Below are 19,119 nucleotides of genomic sequence, written 5' to 3' on the forward strand. Positions count from 1 at the left end.
ATAAATATTCAAACACACGTCAAATAATAATAATAATAATATCTCAAAATATTACTAGTTGTGCGTCTTTTCGGTTACAAAGTTACAATATACGTTTACCAGACAAGCAAGGAAGAGAAAAAAATACTTATTCATAGGCATAGCGATAAGGTCAATATACTTTGACCTTCCGATCATTTACAACGTTAAAATCGATAATATAGTTATGAAACCCACCAGTTTCTCAATATTAACCTTATGTAGACACACGTCGAATAGAATTAGCATTATTTATTAGTAGCGTAAATTAAAGAAACCGATTCAGTTTGTGTTCACGCTCGGTTTGGTTCAGAAGCAACCATGTCCTTCTTCATAGTATTAAGTTGTATCGTTATTATACTCATAGTTGTGAGTGTCTATCAGAAGCTAACCAATGCTTACTGCAAGTCTAAAGTGTCTTTGAAAGGCAAGACTGCAATAGTAACCGGCGGGACGGCGGGAATGGGACTCGAAATAGCCAAAGATTTCGCCAGAAGAGGTGCCCGTGTCATCATCGTCTGTCCGTTTGAACATGAAGGCGAGAACGCTAGAGAAGAAATTGTAAGAGAAACCAAAAATGAAGACATTGTCTTCCAACACTTGGATTTAGGCTCGTTGAAATCAGTTCGGAAATTTGCCAATAACATACTCAAAACTGAAGAAAGACTCGACATTTTAATGAACAACGCCGGCGTCGGAATACCAGCCGATATACTGACAGACGACGGGTTGCATCTCATCATGCAAATCAACTACTTCGGACACTTTCTCTTGACCATACTACTACTGCCGCTTTTGAAGAAAACTGGTCAGAGCAGAGTGATAAACACAGCGTCTGTCCTGCACTACATCGGAACCTTTGACAAGCATAGATGGAACTGCACCGGACAATACCTGGTCCGGGTTTATGGGAACAGCAAGTATTGTTTGATACCATTTTCGCGTGAGCTGACGAAAAGGCTCAAAGGCACCGGTGTAGTTGTCAACTGCGTGGACCCTGGGGCTGTTGGAACTCGGATATTCGACAGCATACGCGTACCACTGCTTGGTATCATAGCTAGGGTTGGCTCCCACTGCATTTTCAAAACGGTAGTGGAAGGTGCTCAGACGGCAATTTATGCGTCTGTCGATGAAGCAGCCGGGTCGGTGAGCGGGGAGTATTTCAAGAATTGTAGACAAACTCGCGGTGTGTCGTCGGCGTATGATGATGAACTGGCATCAGCTGTTTGGAAGGAGTCAGTGAAGTGTGTGCAGCTCAGTGACGAGGAATATAGGAAGAGTTTTTAAAATATTTGGACTGATAATATAAATTACGGATAATTTACGGTTTCTTTTACAATCTGACCATCATAAGGGCTAGTGCATGCTGCAAGCAAAGTTTGGTGCTGAACATTAGAAGGTGATTGTGATAAATAAAAGTAGATGGGGTTCAGTATTTATTTTGTGGGAGATTAGTGGTGTTAGGGCAGGAAATTTTGTTTCTAGTGGACATTATTCACGTTCGTGATATGGTCTTAAACGAAGGTTTTAGTTACTTTTACTGCGTAGGTAAGTATTAAGTATTATTTAAACATTATAATAAACGGTTAAAACTCTTTCAAATCTCGCATCGTCTCAGTATTGGTACAAAAGTATATAATCATAAATAAATAAAACAATTTACTGTGTTGTTGTCTATTTAAATAATGTATTGTTTAGTTAATTTCTAAGGTTAATTGAATTACTACCGAATTACGCAAACGATTGTTCTTACTTGTCTTACAAACATTGTTAAGGTACAAACACAAATGGGCGGGTGACATGAGATTTCTATGTATTTTAGGATGCCATCGAGCAAAATTTCGCTGGCTATATAAATACATAGAAACTAACGTTTTAAAACTTAGGAAAAACAAATGTACAGCCCTAACCACGACTCTATCTCGTTGTATTAAGCGTGCTGATTGCGTGACAATTCTTGTTCGTTTGTTCGTCGATTTAGAGAGTGACCCCCAGTACCGACGTTGCGACACGTCGCGTCGTCGTCTGTAAAAACTCCAAGTCGTTTGCCACCAATTTTCATCTTCATGATGACGCTTATGGTTTATTATATTGAATAAGCGAGGAATAACTAAAGGAAACCTTCATATTGAAAAATTATAGTATCCGTCAATTTGTCAAAACTGTTAACTAGTAAGTAGTGACCTTCCTACTCCTATCTGACCTTTTGACTAAAATTCGTATTGTATTGTCTTCCATGCATAAATATGAGTTGCTTACTAGGTATTATTTCATTTATATTTAGGCATTAATTATCATGTTAGTATAAATAAATATCTGTTAATTACTTATTTCCTACTACGATGAGGTTCTACCATAAATAGATAACTTATTAAAATTTGGTTTTAAAGATTACTAAAAGCAAGCGGCAATATTTCAAGTCGTATCGGTTAATGTTAATGGCAGCGTTCATAAAGTCTCATTTCTTGTTAATGAGTTAAATAATGGCATCATTAATTACAAAGAAGTGCTAAGTTACTCGACACAGTATTACAAGAGAACGACAGATAGTCTACTTTAACAACTCCTTGTACCATTGCCATTATATAGGTTTTTTTATTTTAAAAATTATCAGTTAACCTGATAAACCTACGTAATTTGGGTTGACTGGTAAATAATGCTTTCAGCATTAAGTCCACCCGCATATTATATTATAATATTTGTGCAAAAAACGAAAGAGTTATATTTTATACCATTAAGGGCTGATTTTTCAATTGTCAGATAAATATTATCTGATGAATCAAATTGTAGCTGTCATTGCCTAATAATACAAACATTCAGACGTGACAATATCAGAATTATTCCTCAGATAACTTTTATCTAGCTATTGAAAACTCAGCCCTAAAAGAGCATTAAATAAATATTCAAAATTGGATTAAAAACCGTTAAATGTTAACAATTTTGTATAGTAAAATATAAATTAGGTTTGAATGGTGCATCTGCCTCGAGCTGTGTCTCAGGACGTCGCGACACGTAGAGGTACATTACAAATGGAGCTGCAACTTTATTATATAACCCATTATGTACCCCGTTTAGTTTTATTATACATTATGCTGGACTTGAATTTCTGAAGGAATTCAACTGCATATTATTGTACAGGGTGTTAAAAAGGGTAACTAAGCCTAAAAGGGGTGCGTTACGGAATTAATGTAGAGTCTTCATAGAAACTTACCCCCTTATTCGTAGAAAAGTTATAGGACGTTTTAGCTAATAAATTATTCTTTGACAGAGAAGGACAAAACAGTTTAATAGCTAAAACGTCCTATATAACTTTTCTATAAATATGGGGGTTAGACTTTTTATTATGGAGAGTTAATTTTTTCTTTCAGGAAATGAAATCCTTGTTGCCGAAAGGATTACTATAGCAATTTCACAACACCTGTATATTTAGCATCCTTATTCTTCTTATCGCGTCGGTGAATAACAAGAGCATGGCTATTGGCTATAGTTTGTCACCGTGGTGAAGGGATCGGCCAATTAAGCCCGTCACAGACTTAGCTATAATATATATTAAAATTTTTATAGCTAGGCATATTACTATATATTCCATTTCCGCAGTGACCGCACACTCAGCTATAATATATATTTCTGTGAAGTCACCAATTGTACGGTAATTAATATATATTATAGCTAGGTCTGTGACGGGCTTTAGATTGGCACCAGTCGCTGTCACTGACTGCCCAGGGTTCGACGGACGTGTATCAGAAACAGGTTATAAGTCACTTAACGAGGCTTCTTTCGGGCCGAAAAATTTATACATCCTTATTGAAAATTATTTTTTTCAGCCCTATTTCGCTTACGAACTGCCTGTTCCAGTTAATTAGCTTCAACTGAAACGTTTGTTATCATTGTCGCAAACTTTTTGGAACATTAAAAAAGTTAAATCTTTCAATTTAAACAGGGTAACAGTGAGAACGGTCAAAACAAAAACAACTTGAGAATTAAGTCTTTAATCGGCTTTTTAATTTAACTTGGCAGAGTTTAAGTTGTTCGAGAAAGGTGTTCATTTATACGGGATCGGAACGGAGCTCGACTTAAGCTTTAGTTTAAACTGACTGAAGTGCGGTTTTCCTCGGCTGAAGGTGGATTATAAATGGAAAATATGAGTTTGCGGAACAACGACAGATATAAACTGGTTTTACAAACTAAAAATAAGTTGTAAATACCTTCAATATACAACTTTGTTAAGTATAACTTTAAATAAGCATTTTTTTTTAAATCAGTAGTTAGTGGGAAGTACATCTGGAATCTCAATGATTTTTATGAAATTTAAAATACTATCTCTAACAGGGGGTTTGGGCAACAATAAATATATCCATGTTTTCGGGTATTTAATAACCTCAACATTTTTGCATTAAAAAGTACGAACATAAATTTCGACACTGCATTTTTAAATACTATGATAAATAGGAACTAGATTTACTTTATACCTGTAGCTTTGTACCTCACCCTTTACAAGCCAAATACAACTAAGCTTAGGTAATATAGGTACCCAAGACTTCCTGAGCAAGTCTGATGTTTCGTAGCGAGAATGTAGCGCCCTGCAGACGACGCGAGCCACCACAGAGTTGGCAAGTTATACGCCTTCACAGAAATGAAGGCCTTGCAAGACCGTCAGATAAATAAACAGCCATATACAGGGTGTTGCTAAATTTATATAGCGAGATGAAAGGGGGTGACTCAGAGGGTCAGTCTGAACAATTTTTAATGTACGACTTTTGAAATTTTTTAAGATTCCTTTTTGTAACATGTATAGATACAAAGTATATAGATACATAGTGTACAGAGGATCTTGACCTCTTAGACTACACTCGCAAAGTAAGGTTAGCATTACGTTGGAAAATATTAATTGAATAAGAAAAAATGTACACACTCTTTTTACAAATTTTGTGAGTATAGTATGTACATGTATGTAGGTATTAAAAAATACTAAAGTAGTATATGAAAATCCGATTCGCTTGTTTTTCGAGTATTTTAAGTCATATCTACCTCCAGGCTGCACTCGGCTCCACTACCGCAGAGATAACGGCATTACCAACAATAATTTTCACCTTAAACTCCCGAGTTTTCTAACAAAACATTCACTAAGAGTATTTAACATTTTCAGGTAGAGAATCCCACGGCACCCACATAATGTGGCCCGTCTAACAACTTGGGAAGTCCCAAAAAGTATTTAAATGAGCTGCTGTAATTATTCTGAAAGTTTCACGGCGGTGACTAGGTGCGTCCCGAACTTGGGACACGCACTCTGTACACTCCTGAAACGGATAAATGAATACTACACTCTCGAGCAATGAAAAAGTTCCAATTACGAAATTCCGACCACAAATGTTGTAAAGACATTTATTTATTTATTTTATTATATATTGCACAAAAATATAAAAATAAATGTACAAAAGGAGGGCTTAATGCTAAGATCATTTTCTACCAGCCAACCTACAGGAGGTACAGGAAAACTAGTACAAAGGTGTGCAAAAAGAAAAAAAAAAAAGTATGGAGGAGGAAAGAATTTAAAAATTATAACATCCCTATCTAAAGTATAACCGTTTTCCCGCCTAGTCAGATTGCGCGGCAAAACTTTAGCGTCCCACACCGATTCTCGCGCAGCTTTTCTGCGCATACCTCGCCCCGCGTATCGTCTCTTCACCCCCGCGCACGCCCGCTCGCGCCACCGGCCAGCGGAGCCCGCGCATTCAGTCGCGGCGTATCCGTTCTCAAGGCAAGACCACGCTCGCTTGCGCCTTCGCGGTCATTAATGTTAATAGATAATTGCTCTAAAACTACCTCACTTATACCGTGTCTGTAGAACCTGACAATATAAGTTTCATTGTGTATACCCTGAGTTATGTGTTATTCGTCATCACTCCCCATAGAGTTCTCATAGTGGCGCCCAACTAGCGGAGACGCGAAACTAAGTGTGTGTGAACTTTTAGTGCGAGGAGAAAACATGCCACCGAAAAAAGGCAGAGCGAAGCGTCGTAACGTCGACGAAGATGACAGCAGCGGCACCGCCGGCGAGACCACCGTGGTGCCCCGCCCAGGCGGCGGCGGCGCGCCCGCCGAGCACGTGGCGCGTGGCCCTCCCGCGGCGAGCGACCTCCCTGCCGCGCCCGGCGCGCCCTACGAGCACGACGAGCCGGCGGCGCGCGGCGCCCCCGCAGCAGTGCGTGCCCCCCCCCGCCTCGCCCGGCACGCCCTATGTGCACGAGGAGCGCGCGGCGCACGGGGCCCCTGCGGTGCGCGACCCTCCCGCCTCGCCCGGCCAGCCCGGCGCGTCCGACGAGCACGCGGCGCGCGGCCGCCCCGCCTCACCAGGCCCGGCCGGCCCGCCCGGTGCTTACTACCAGCACGCGGCGCGCGGCCGCCCCGCCTCACCAGGCCCGGCCGGCCCGCCCGGTGCGTACTACCAGCACGCGGCGCGCGGCCGCCCCGCCTCACCAGGCCCGGCCGGCCCGCCCGGTGCGTACTACCAGCACGCGGTGCGCGGCCGCCCCGCCTCACCAGGCCCGGCCGGCCCGCCCGGTGCGTACTACCAGCACGCGGCGCGCGGCCGCCCCGCCTCACCAGGCCCGGCCGGCCCGCCCGGTGCGTACTACCAGCACGCGGCGCGCGGCCGCCCCGCCTCACCAGGCCCGGCCGGCCCGCCCGGTGCGTACTACCAGCACGCGGCGCGCGGCCGCCCCGCCTCACCAGGCCCGGCCGGCCCGCCCGGTGCGTACTACCAGCACGCGGCGCGCGGCCGCCCCGCCTCACCAGGCCCGGCCGGCCCGCCCGGTGCGTACTACCAGCACGCGGTGCGCGGCCGCCCCGCCTCACCAGGCCCGGCCGGCCCGCCCGGTGCGTACTACCAGCACGCGGCGCGCGGCCGCCCCGCCTCACCAGGCCCGGCCGGCCCGCCCGGTGCGTACTACCAGCACGCGGTGCGCGGCCGCCCCGCCTCACCAGGCCCGGCCGGCCCGCCCGGTGCGTACTACCAGCACGCGGCGCGCGGCCGCCCCGCCTCACCAGGCCCGGCCGGCCCGCCCGGTGCGTACTACCAGCACGCGGCGCGCGGCCGCCCCGCCTCACCAGGCCCGGCCGGCCCGCCCGGTGCGTACTACCAGCACGCGGCGCGCGGCCGCCCTGCCTCACCAGGCCCGGCCGGCCCGCCCGGTGCATTCCAAGAGCACACGGCGCGCGGCCGCCCCGCCTCGCCCGGCGCATCCCACGGATACGATTGCCAAGGCCGCCGAGACCAACCGTGTCCTCATGGAGAGGATGTCGTGCGACCCCCGGCCCTACACGCCGCCCGCCCTGCATGGGCCCGGCGCCACAAGTACCCCCGCGCGCGCGACCGCGTCGGAGTTCCAGATGCAACCGCCGGGGACGTTCGCCAAGTGCACGGCGAGGTTCGACGGAGCCGGCCGCAGCGCGGACCAGCTGGACGCCTTCATCGACGCGGTGCAGGTATTCAAGGAGTGTGCCAACGTGTCGGACGAGCACGCGCTGCGCGGGCTGCCCATGCTGCTGGAGGGCGACGCCGCCGTGTGGTGGCGCGGCGTGCGCGCCTCCGTTTCCAGCTGGGGCGCGGCCGTGGAGCGCCTGCGCGCCATGTACGGCACCCCGCTCCCAGCCTACCAGGTTTTCCGTGCAATATTTAACAATGAGCAGAATGAAGTGCGTGCCGATGTCTTTATATCGCGAGTGCGGGCACTTATTGCGAAGCTCCCCTACGAGCTGTTAGAAATTACTAAAGTGGATATTATTTATGGATTGTTAAATAGACAGATAAGGAAACGCATTCCCCGCGAAGGCGCTGGAAGCGTCGATGACCTTGTTATAAAATGTAGGGCGGTTGAAGAGGCGAATCGTGAGGTGAGCGATTTCAGTAATAAGTTTAACCCCTCAAATGTCACACGAAAAAGTTTTAACCCTTCGACTGCAACCCGTAACCATTTTAACCCACAAAATTTTACTAACACCAACGTAGATCAAAATAAACTGAATTTTTTTCCTGACAAACCGACTTTACCGACAACAGAAAACGAAATAAATTTTTCGTCTACATTCTCCTCCTCTGGCCCGAACGGTGCTACCAGAGCAAAGCAACGTTGTGCGCATTGCAGGAGAGTTGGTCATAAGTCCGAGGAATGTCGTTCAAGAGAGCGTAAAATTGCGGATTCGACCCCGGGTAACCCTCCCTTACGGTGCTATGGCTGCGGGCAGTTAGGAGTAGTTAGGTCAAGGTGTCAAAATTGTAACAAACACAATCAAGAAGCTAGTGGACCAACAACAAACCTGCACAGTCTTGTAGGAGAGAGAGCTGGAAATAATAGTACGGATCATATAGAAAATGATCAAGGAACCGAGCACGAATTTTTCTCAGCTGAAATTCGAGGTAAGTACGACACGCGTCCAATAGTAAACATTAAAGTTGTCGGGGCGCTTGGCGCAGCCGTACTCGACACAGGGGCCACGCACAGCATCGCCAGCAATATGCTCTATGATATTATGTGCAAAAAAGGTGTGGACTTTGAAGAGACGTTTCATACTGTGTGCCTGGCCGATGGCTCAAAACAGCTGAAGAGAACTCTGGTGGGCACAACACAGGTGAGTCTAGAAGGCAGATGTTTTGAAGTCACATTTATAGTGTTCCCAGAATCAGACTCCCGCACACTGCTAGGGCGGGATACAATCATCAAAGCTGGCATAGTTCTAAACCTGGCGCAGGGCACATGGACGTTTGCTGATTCACCTGAGCGTAAGTATAGCTTTGAAAAATCAATCCGATTAACTACCGCTGTCAACCCCGAGCTACTGAGCGCGGACGCGGCCGGCATAACTCTTCGAGTCGATGAAGGGACAAACCTGACAACGGAGCAGAAATTCCAGATGAACTCATTACTGTCAAAGTATGCTGACAGGTTTGCAGAGAATGGCCCACCGACCGAATTCGCAACGCATCATATTAAGGTAAGTGCCAAACAGGAGCCGATAGCATCCGCACCGTACCGGCTATCTGCCCACCGCAAAGTTGCGCTAGAGCAAGAACTGGAGAAGTTAATAGCAGCCGACATTATCGAGGAGTGCGAATCACCGTGGGCTGCTAATGTGGTGTTGGTTCCCAAGAAAGACGGGTCATGGCGATTATGCGTGGACTACCGCAAACTCAACGCCGTTACGGAGCCAGACCGCTATCCACTGCCACGTATGGAAGACGTCCTGCATGCTGCGAAAACTACGAACTACATGAGCTCATGCGATTTAAGATCTGGCTATTTCCAGGTGGCTATGAGAAATGAAGACCAAGACAAAACTGCCTTCGTAACACCGCTAGGAACTTACAGGTTTAAGAGAATGCCGATGGGTCTGCGCAATTCCAGCGCTACATTTCAAAGGTTAATAGATCGCTTCAAATCTAACCTCCCTGGCGTGACGATTCTGGCATATTTGGATGACTTGGCAGTCCTATCGGGTTCTTTTGAGTCTCACCTACAGGACCTAACAGCTGTGTTCAACAGGTTGGGCATGTTCAACTTGCGCATAAATAGGGAAAAGAGTGCTTTTGCCAGAGATTCAATCAAATTTCTTGGCCACATCATAGTTCCAGGTGGTATACAGGTCGATCCGCGGAAAATCGAGGCCATCTCAGACATGCCGGCACCTAAAAACATCAAACACCTGAAGACGTTCCTGCAAACTTCCAGCTGGTTTAGGCGGTTTATACCGAACTACGCTGATGTTGCCAGGCCACTCACCAACCTGTTGAAAAAAGACAGCCAATGGGTTTGGACACCGACTCAGCAGGAGGCATTTGCGGAAATAAAAGGTAAGCTCACCTCTGCTCCCATACTCCGTCAAGCTGACGCCAACTTACCTTTTACCCTTAGGACAGACAGCAGCGGTTACTGCCTGGGGGCTGTTCTAATGCAGGGGGAGGGTCACGACGAGCGACCAGTAGAGTACGCCAGCCGGCTGCTAAACTCAGCCGAGAAAAATTACACAACGACTGAGCGAGAAGCTCTTGCCGTCGTGTGGGCTGTAAATAAATTCCGGGGTTATGCAGAAGGATCTGAGGTAATCGTCAAGTCAGATCATGAACCATTACGATGGCTAATGACCTTAAAGTCCCCGAGCGGCCGTCTAGCCAGGTGGGCTCTCACCCTACAGGAATTTAATCTTCGCGTGGAATATACCCCAGGGCGATGCAATGCAATAGCCGACACGCTATCCCGTCCGCCCTGTGACGATAATAGAAATTGCGAGCTTTGCTACGCCCAGGTTGATCTCCCCACCCGAGGCCCAGCTGATATTCGGGAGAACCAGTTGAAAGACCCCGAAGTAAGTAAAATAATACAAGATCTCGAGGACGACGATCTGTTTAGGGGGAGGAATTGGGCAGACAAAGGTTTTACAATGTCTGATGGTGTTTTATACCGATATAACCCAGAATCTGACGAGGAGACAGCATGCCTAGTTGTACCAGCGCACGAACGTGATTCCGTCATGGCAGAGTACCACGACGCGCCCACCGCTGGACACTTTGGGGTTGAAAGAATATGCTGACAAGCACAGGAGACCAGCGCCAGACTACGAGGTTGGTGACCTGGTATTGCTGAACACACAAGGGGCTAACGACGCTGGTAAGGACCAAACTCCAAAGTTCATACCCCGACGTGATGGACCGTACCGCATTTCGTCCATCGTCAGCCCGACTACGTATGTACTTGGTCACGCAGATAGTAACGAGACCGTGGGCAGGTACCATGTCTCACAGCTCACTCCGTTTGTAGGTTGCGTACAACTGCCACTACAGCCGAAACGTAAGAGAGGGAGACCCAAAAAGGTCACTACTCCGAACGCGGGGGCGCCTAGTTCGGACTAGAGGGGGAGGATATAACATCCCTATCTAAAGTATAACCGTTTTCCCGCCTAGTCAGATTGCGCGGCAAAACTTTAGCGTCCCACACCGATTCTCGCGCAGCTTTTCTGCGCATACCTCGCCCCGCGTATCGTCTCTTCACCCCCGCGCACGCCCGCTCGCGCCACCGGCCAGCGGAGCCCGCGCATTCAGTCGCGGCGTATCCGTTCTCAAGGCAAGACCACGCTCGCTTGCGCCTTCGCGGTCATTAATGTTAATAGATAATTGCTCTAAAACTACCTCACTTATACCGTGTCTGTAGAACCTGACAATATAAGTTTCATTGTGTATACCCTGAGTTATGTGTTATTCGTCATCACTCCCCATAGAGTTCTCATAAAATTCATTATCACTTGAACACAATATTTACGTTTTTAGATGCTTATTTCTGACGCGCTTTTAATGTACTTACTTCAATATTGCAGATGGCATCAGCTAGCCTTTCCTGTTTAGGAGAAGGTAATTTGGTATTTTTCTTACTGGAACTTTTTCATTGCTCGCAAGTGTATTTAAACATCAGGCTGTTGCAAAAGTGCTATAGTAAGGCGTGAAGAGCTGACTCTTGTTATTATAAACTATATTGGAAAGTAAGAAATATGAGGACAGTCGGGGTACGGTGTAAGGTGGATTATTTAGGTATTTTGAAGCTGCACACAAGTCTCATTTTGTGCCCCCGAGAATACCTACTTGACCATATCGTCTTTACTGCTACTGACTTCAAGTCAGTTTAAGTTCTTCCAGATCGCTCAAGGCAAGTCATGTTGTTTCTAGGTTTTTATTCGTGATAGAAGCTCACAAAAAAATTACAAAGGGCAAGAAGCACTTGCATTAGCACTATTGTTATTACAATATGATAAGAAGGAGTTCAAGTGATTTCCAATAGTTCAAGAATGACACACTGCAGAATAATGCAACAGCAACAGGACAGCTGAACAGACAAAACTTGCCAAAAAGTGCATCCGAAGTATGTCCCTAAGAAGGCGATGTTGCAGATAAAGTTTGAAATCGAACTTTCTCCAAAGTTTCGGGGTCTCTTTGAAAAACTTTCGTGCTGCAACAATCTAATCTATTTCCTTTTGTCATCAAACGACGGCAAGCATCGCCTTTGAATTGTGCATTTATTTTGTTGTATCAAAACTTATGAAGGTACCTCTAGAAAGTCGCACAGTCTGGGCCAAATACATTTACTGAACTTTCTAAAATTAAAAAACACCGTAACATAAATAGAATCTAATTTTGTTTCATATAATAATATATTTTTCCTCTTCAACTGAAGATTTTGCAAACATCTTATAATGCAACGTAACAATCAATCAATTCAAAATATAAAAAATAACATTGCCTTCCAGTCGGGTAAAAAGCGCAAGCGAAGCCGAGACAGCTCACATCAATCAATAAAAAGTTGATTAAGACACAAAATGACACTCAGCTTTTGGTCCTCAACTCGTCAATTACGTCGTGCGTCATGACGAGCAGTCGGGGGGCCTCCGGGGTCTGTGAGAGCACCAATCACGATCAGTTTACTTTGAGCAACGCCACTAGAGGGTCGTGCACATTGCGCGACTGCATAAACATTGCCATTTTTACTAATGACTGTAATTTCCATCTGACTGTAACATTTCTGTCTCAGATTTGTATCCAATGAAATGTTTACAAAGGAAAACCATGCATTACGGATATATCTTTCATCGACACTGTGTCTCATCTGCTAGACTTTGAGCCATCACTTTTAATCACCCCCCATTTCCTTCTATCAAACCAACCAGGGGGAAACTGGGAACAATAACTCTAATGCGTCCATTAGAATAGCCCGGGAGTAGTGTAGAACGAGCGTAATTGTCCATTGTTCCCTAATTTGTCCGTGTCGTTAGGAATTCCCTAGAGGGAGCCACTGGCCCGGTGAAGCCCACTGCAGTTTCGCTGCAGCCGTGCAGTTTTGACCCTTATACCTTTAGAAAGAAGGTTGCATAGGACGTAGAGAGGAACTGGTAGTGGAAATTAGAAGCTGGACCGAGCTAAAGGTTAATTGTCGTGGTGTGGAGAGTATTTCTCGGCTGGATATATGAGCGCTCGTGGTCAAGATTTTTAAACACTTTTGTTTGGAGCAGATTTTTTCCGCGCTGATATACGCGGCCGGCTGCGCGCATTTCTCTCTGCTCGTTTTGCATGTTTATGATTTGTTGTGAGCGAGATTGCGGTTGCAGAATATGCAACTTTGCACTATTTTCATTTACGCAGAAATATACTTATGTGAAATATAATGGAAGCTACGGAAAAATTGGCCGATGGAGAGCTATCGGGGAGTAATAATAATAACCATTTTTTTTTGTTGTTGCATAGTTACTACGAACAGGATATTGTGTGTGGTTTGTAGCCTAAGTAGGTAAAAGTAGTAACTCATTTAAAGTTAAATTACTACAACTACCATTTTCTACACGTCAAAAATACTAGTAGGTACAAAAAGATTTGGTACACTGGCTAAACACTGGTTAAACTACTAAAAATATTGTTTACTTTAAACTGTTATACTCTATGCATGATATTGATAATAGCACAGCACCCCTGTACATTTTGTAGAAGTCTTATCTGTTTCAAGCAATTTTTCTGTTCAGTTTTTTTTTTATAGAACGTAAATATTTGCGTTCTACAGTGCAGAGAATTATATGTAGAGTTTGCATTTTAACATATACTTAATATTGTACACTTTAATGTTATTTGGTTTCAAGTTTAATTAGGTACAATTCCGATACGTTCGTAAATAATGCGGGGAACAACTTATTTATTAAACAAACACAGACATATGAGGTTATTTCATTTGATGGTTTAATTAAAATTGCTTTCTGTGGTAAACAGAATTTATAATGATAAGTGTTTACATTGTAACTTGATTCATTAAATCATACACCTATGTTTTAAATTATTACATCCGGTTTCTGCAATGTGGTTGATTGAAGTAGGTATATATACGTCGATGTTATTGTGAATTAATTTTACTTCGTTATTCGTTGACGGTTGTTGAAGAATACAAAATAAAATTCAATGTATTTAACCCATCTAAGAAATAGTTTTCTTTAAATTCTACTTCAATATTTTATATGGAAGAAATAAGCCAAATATAGAAATAAGTATAAATAAAATAAAAATTATGTTCTTTCAATGAATATAAAAAAGTAATTTAATTTATGAAATATTCTTTCATTTTAAATACCTAATAATATGTATATTTTGGTAGTGGAGTATTGAAAATTTCATCTCTATCTATAGGTAAGTACATTTTTATTGTTAATGAGAATTTCTGTGAAGAGGTTAAACAAAAAACCACCCGTTGTTTGGGTTTCTTTAGATATTGTTGATCATTTTCTTTCTATCATAAAAACAATCTTTTGAAAATTGGCCTAAAATTCAATGGCAGAGGCGCAACGATGTTTGGATGAAGTAAATTCGATTTCATATAACGTCAGGTTTGTTCCCGTTGGTACACATAATGTAGTATCGGAAAATTTATTGATATTTTATAAACATTGACTTGAAGTCATTCTCCTAAAATTCTTGACTTGTTTGACCGAATTCAAGTCAAGTATCTAGAAAGTCGAAGTGTTTTAAACTGCCTCGAAAAAGCTATCCGGTTATGCCCAGTTACTCACTTGAGTGAATCTAACTAAGCATCAACTTATTAATCACAGCGCTGCTTACGGAATCTCAAGTCAGAAAATGTTCAAGAGTCTATTAATAGCTAGCAAGCCGGTATAATACATATTTTTTCAAAATAAATTTATAGAAGGAAGTTCCATATGTACCTATATTATTCAAGCCTCTTAGCGATCGTCCATGAGGTGCTGAAACATTGTAATTACAGGGGTCAATTCTAACATCACATGCGGCATGGTTAAATAACGTTTTACGCGAATATCGCTCGTTGCTGAAGAAATCCACCCCCGCCCCGGGTTATGGGTGTTTTTGCTTTGCATAAAGAGATGCTACTTACTATAACTAGGTAATATGATAATATTATAATACCTAAATATTTTAATTTATTTATTTTTATTGTATTTGAATATATATATTACAGGTTAAATTTTTTTTTATCATATGGTGCTGCCTTATTATTCTCGTAACAGATATACTTATAAGTAACTAGCGAAAGAAAACCCGACAAGCTAGCACTGATTTACTTATAGTTACTTTCAGGTGCAGGTATCCCAAGACATAATGATAAAACTTACCTACATTAACCCTTAATCGGGTACGAGCTAATAGGTTAGGAAATAATGAGTTTTCGATTTCTACTGATTAAAAAGACGACTAATAAGGATTGTACATATGTTTTTTTTATTATAACCGCATTTCAGGAAAAAAAAAACGGGTGGTCATTATATTGCCATTGCCTGGTTACGACTATAGAAAGTGGCTACTATGTTACCATTGTCCATTTAAGGAAAACAAAAAATAAAATAAAACAAATGCATCAAATAATTAAAATAAAAAGAAGACTTTATTTAGACAGTAAGTAATACATATATGGTATCTATAAGGATTCTGGGTTAAGTGCCATGTGAAATTTTTTGAAGCATCCTTTTGTACATAGAGATACACCACAGCACGAACATTTTATATTCGACCTTTTTGTTTCTTTTTTGGTTGAGCAAAACTTGCACCGCTTGTAAGTATCCTGCGCCTCCGGAAAATGGATTCCAACACTTTGTAGTCGAATTTCATCAGGCACTCCAAAATTGCCGCCTCTCTTATTTTTAAAAATAATTTGCCTCTGTTTTTTACATGTAAAATCTCCAATCAGTGCTCTCGCTAGTCGCAATCTGAAATCGCGATGACTTGAAACCCGTTGTGGGTGTTTTGTTAGGTATATTATGTAAGAGTTTATGATTGCAGCATCCAGCATGAAGAAGAATAATCGCATCCAGAATTTCCGAGACTTTCTTCCTGTGGGATAGGACGAACGAAAGTGATCAAAATGATCAACGCCCCCCATATATAATGTGTAGTCTGCTATCGCCTTTGGGCAAAATACTTCCTTTTTCGTGCCGTCCTTTTGTGTTCGCTTTACAGTGGTTACTTCCGATGACTTATGCGCAGACGAAAGAACAGTAACTTCCTTTGTATCTAGCCACTTAACAGCTACTATAGGCTCACTAGTCAAGGCCGCGAACTCATTTTTCGCAAGTTTTTCTCTCTTGTTTGTAGGTTTCTCTTTCATGAACTCTGGTAATCCTTTTCTAGTCTTCCTGACAGTCCCAATCGAAAAAATTCCATTTTCATACAGAACATCAACCAACTTGCAACTCGTAAAAAAATTATCGAAGGTGACTAAAGAGTTTCGCGGCACATTCTGGCATAAATTCGTCACTACCGTAAAACCAAGACCAGCTTCATCCAGAGTTTCCTGTTTTCCTGTATAAATTTCGAAGGCGTATAAATAGCCAGTCTTTGCATCACACCGAGCCCATACCTTATATCCACGTTTTATTGGCTTCATGGGCATGTACTGCTTCATTGTAGACCGCCCTTTGAACTTCACCATGCACTCGTCCACTGAATAAACTGTTGATTCTTCCGCCTGTTCTATAAATATTCTATTCAGTATATCTATTAGTGGCCTTAGCTTGTGCAACCTATCAAAATTCACGGAATCACGGGGAGCTTCAGTACTGTTGTTGTTCAGGTGCAAATTTTCAAGTATTTTCTTGAATCTTTTCAAACTGAATGCCGCTGAAATATCGGGGTTATTATAAAATCGGTCTGTTGACCAGTACAGCTCATAATCCGGCAGTGGATGTAAGCCCATCATAATCATTACGCCGAGAAATGCTCTGATTTCAGCTGGATTAGTTGGATCGAAAATGTGCTTTTCTTGAGTGGCGTAACGATTGGTCTCAGTCACGATAGTATTTATGAGCTGCTCTGGAAACATATTGTCGAAAAATTCAATTGGTTGACTTTTATGTGAATATGCAATTTTTGATCCAAACTTGGTTGTAAATTTAGGAATTTTATGTGTATTTTTTTTCATCTTCCAATCTTCATAGCTCCTGACTGGTTTAGATATGGTCAAATTTAACCTGTTTGTTGTATGTATTTCTATTTCACCTGGCACTGGGGGAGTAGGAGGACTTTCAACCTCCTCAGAATTCATAAAAATACGTTCTAATCCACGTTCCACTATGTCATCAGTTGGTTCAAAAAATGAGTTTTGTGGAGAAGGTACAAATATATTACTGTCGATTTCGTCGTCCGAGTCAATGTCTGACCAATTTTCCAATATCCTTTGCAGCGCTGTATCAGACAAGGGTTTGCTTGACGCCATCTCTTCTCAATCTGTAAAATTACATAAAATAATATCAATAAATTGGGGCAAGAAACAGATAAAATAGTAGTGATATTTCGACCAGGTTTGGCAACAATCGGACAATGGTCGTATATTAGCCACCAACTTTGTAACAATTTTTATATTCGATAGATTATTGGAAATAGTCATTCACAAGTTTTCTATCAATAAACACATTATAAAGATTGTAAATAAAGCATCATAATGTACTTACCGAAATTTTTCAAGTCACAATATCGATATATCCGAAATATTGCAGCGAAACTGTGTTGAAAACTTACAAATATGGCGCCAATTTTTTTGTTTCCGCCAAAACAGCTAAATGTCACTTTTGTTTTCAAAGAATTACCAACCTAACAATAAAATATTTCCATAAGTGTCAAATAAAAAAAAAACTACCGGGTGCGTTCAAGTAGCATATATTTTTTTGGAAAAAAATGTTGCCATGTTGAGGTGGCACTTATTCTACCATTGCTTGATTAAGGGTTAAGTAGGTAATTCTGTAGAAACTTCACTGCCTAAAATATTTTATTTTGTTGGAAACAACACAGTATACTCTCCATGAAATAAACAAAAAGTCACCGCTTTAAAACATATTTCGCGTGGCACACATAGCCACAGCCACATATCATTTTAATGTAGTAATTATAAAATGTTCAGACTTTATAACTGTGTACGGAAATATGATATCAACTCTTGCATGCGTTTATCGACTATAATGCGTTGACATTGTTCCAAAATATGTTGAAAATTCTCGCCCAATCTACTGCACTTGCGTGCAAATTATATTCAACTCGATAAGTTGTAAAAAAACTGAACCCTGATTCTCATACGTACAAAATTGATACAAAAATGTAGTCGCAGTCTCACCATAATCTCCAAAAATGACATTCATGATTCACAGTGGGGTTGTTTATGTATGTCAGTGTATGTACGTGAATATCATGTAATTTTTTGAGATTATGGTGAGACCGAGTCTGTATCAATTTTAAATTGGTTTCGTCAATCCTAATCCTAACTTAATATTATAAATGCGAAAGTAACTGTGTCTGTCTGTCTGTCTGTCTGTCTGTCTGTCTGTCTGTCTGTTACTCTTTCACGCCAAAACTACTGAACGGATTTGAATGAAATTTGGTATACATATGGTCTAGACCCTGAGAAAGAACATAGGCTACTTTTTATCCCGGAATTCCCACGGGAAAACTTTTTAAGGCGAGGCGGAGCTCACGGGAACAGCTAGTTGTACATAAATGAGAATCAGGACTCTGTTATCTCCGTTCCCTTCTTAAAATCTACAGGAATTATTTTTGTGAAAAACTCTAAAAGTTGTACTCTAGTTTTTGGCGCTTCCCCTGAAAGCTCGTTTTGTAGAAGAATAATATAATGGATTGAATGATATTAGGCATTTATTTGAAATGATGAAGAGTCATTTTAATATAAATATGCTATTTTTGGTATCAACTTCCAAGAGTGGTGGCTGGTTATGATTGGATGCGGAAAGCTAAAGATCGCATCCAGTGGCGTGCTTTGGGAGAGGCCTACGTCCAGCAGTGGACTGCTATAGGCTGATGATGACTTCCAAGAGTAGAACTGTTTTCCAGGTGCCTCTATATTTCTGCCCAACATTGTAGGCATATTTTCCCCGTATCGCCGTATTTAAATAAACCGGGTATATTTATGTAACCCGGGCAAATTGCGAACATTAAAATGTCGGGGGAAAAATCTACAAAATTTGTAAGAACATTAAAACAGTTATTTTACCTGTTTTTACTGTACATTGTATGTACACTGTGTTTATTCGTCTGATTGGCTCACGGTTCTA

The 19,119-nt window shown here is 42.5% G+C and overlaps 2 protein-coding genes across 2 annotated transcripts; one reads left to right on the top strand and one right to left on the bottom strand.

The window, feature by feature from the left end:
- The first annotated feature begins 227 nt into the window (after positions 1-227).
- On the top strand, positions 228-1,680 carry LOC105381830 (retinol dehydrogenase 12). The gene has a single exon (XM_011551631.3). It carries the CDS (start codon positions 340-342, stop codon positions 1,303-1,305), a length of 966 nt encoding a protein of 321 aa, XP_011549933.3. The 5' UTR covers positions 228-339; the 3' UTR covers positions 1,306-1,680.
- Positions 1,681-15,832: 14,152 nt separating this feature from the next.
- Positions 15,833-17,276, bottom strand: LOC125490276 (piggyBac transposable element-derived protein 4-like). The gene is made up of 2 exons (XM_048629064.1): positions 15,984-17,276; positions 15,833-15,895 (listed from the first exon to the last, which is right to left on the bottom strand). The coding sequence occupies exons 1-2, from the start codon at positions 17,274-17,276 to the stop codon at positions 15,833-15,835; spliced, it is 1,356 nt and encodes a 451-aa protein (XP_048485021.1).
- Between the last annotated feature and the right edge of the window lie 1,843 nt (positions 17,277-19,119).

Source organism: Plutella xylostella, chromosome 22 (assembly GCF_932276165.1).
Source record: "Plutella xylostella chromosome 22, ilPluXylo3.1, whole genome shotgun sequence".
NCBI classification, from domain to species: Eukaryota; Metazoa; Arthropoda; class Insecta; order Lepidoptera; family Plutellidae; genus Plutella; species Plutella xylostella.

Bases quoted from the DNA above. Each gene is read 5' to 3' on its own strand.
- LOC105381830 (XM_011551631.3), top strand. From the start codon at position 340: ATGTCCTTCTTCATAGTATTAAGTTGTATCGTTATTATACTCATAGTT.
- LOC125490276 (XM_048629064.1), bottom strand. From the start codon at position 17,276: ATGGCGTCAAGCAAACCCTTGTCTGATACAGCGCTGCAAAGGATATTG. The intron at 15,896-15,983 runs GTATTTTGCCCA...CCTATCCCACAG, and splicing joins AGGACGGCACGAAAAAGGAA to GAAGAAAGTCTCGGAAATTC.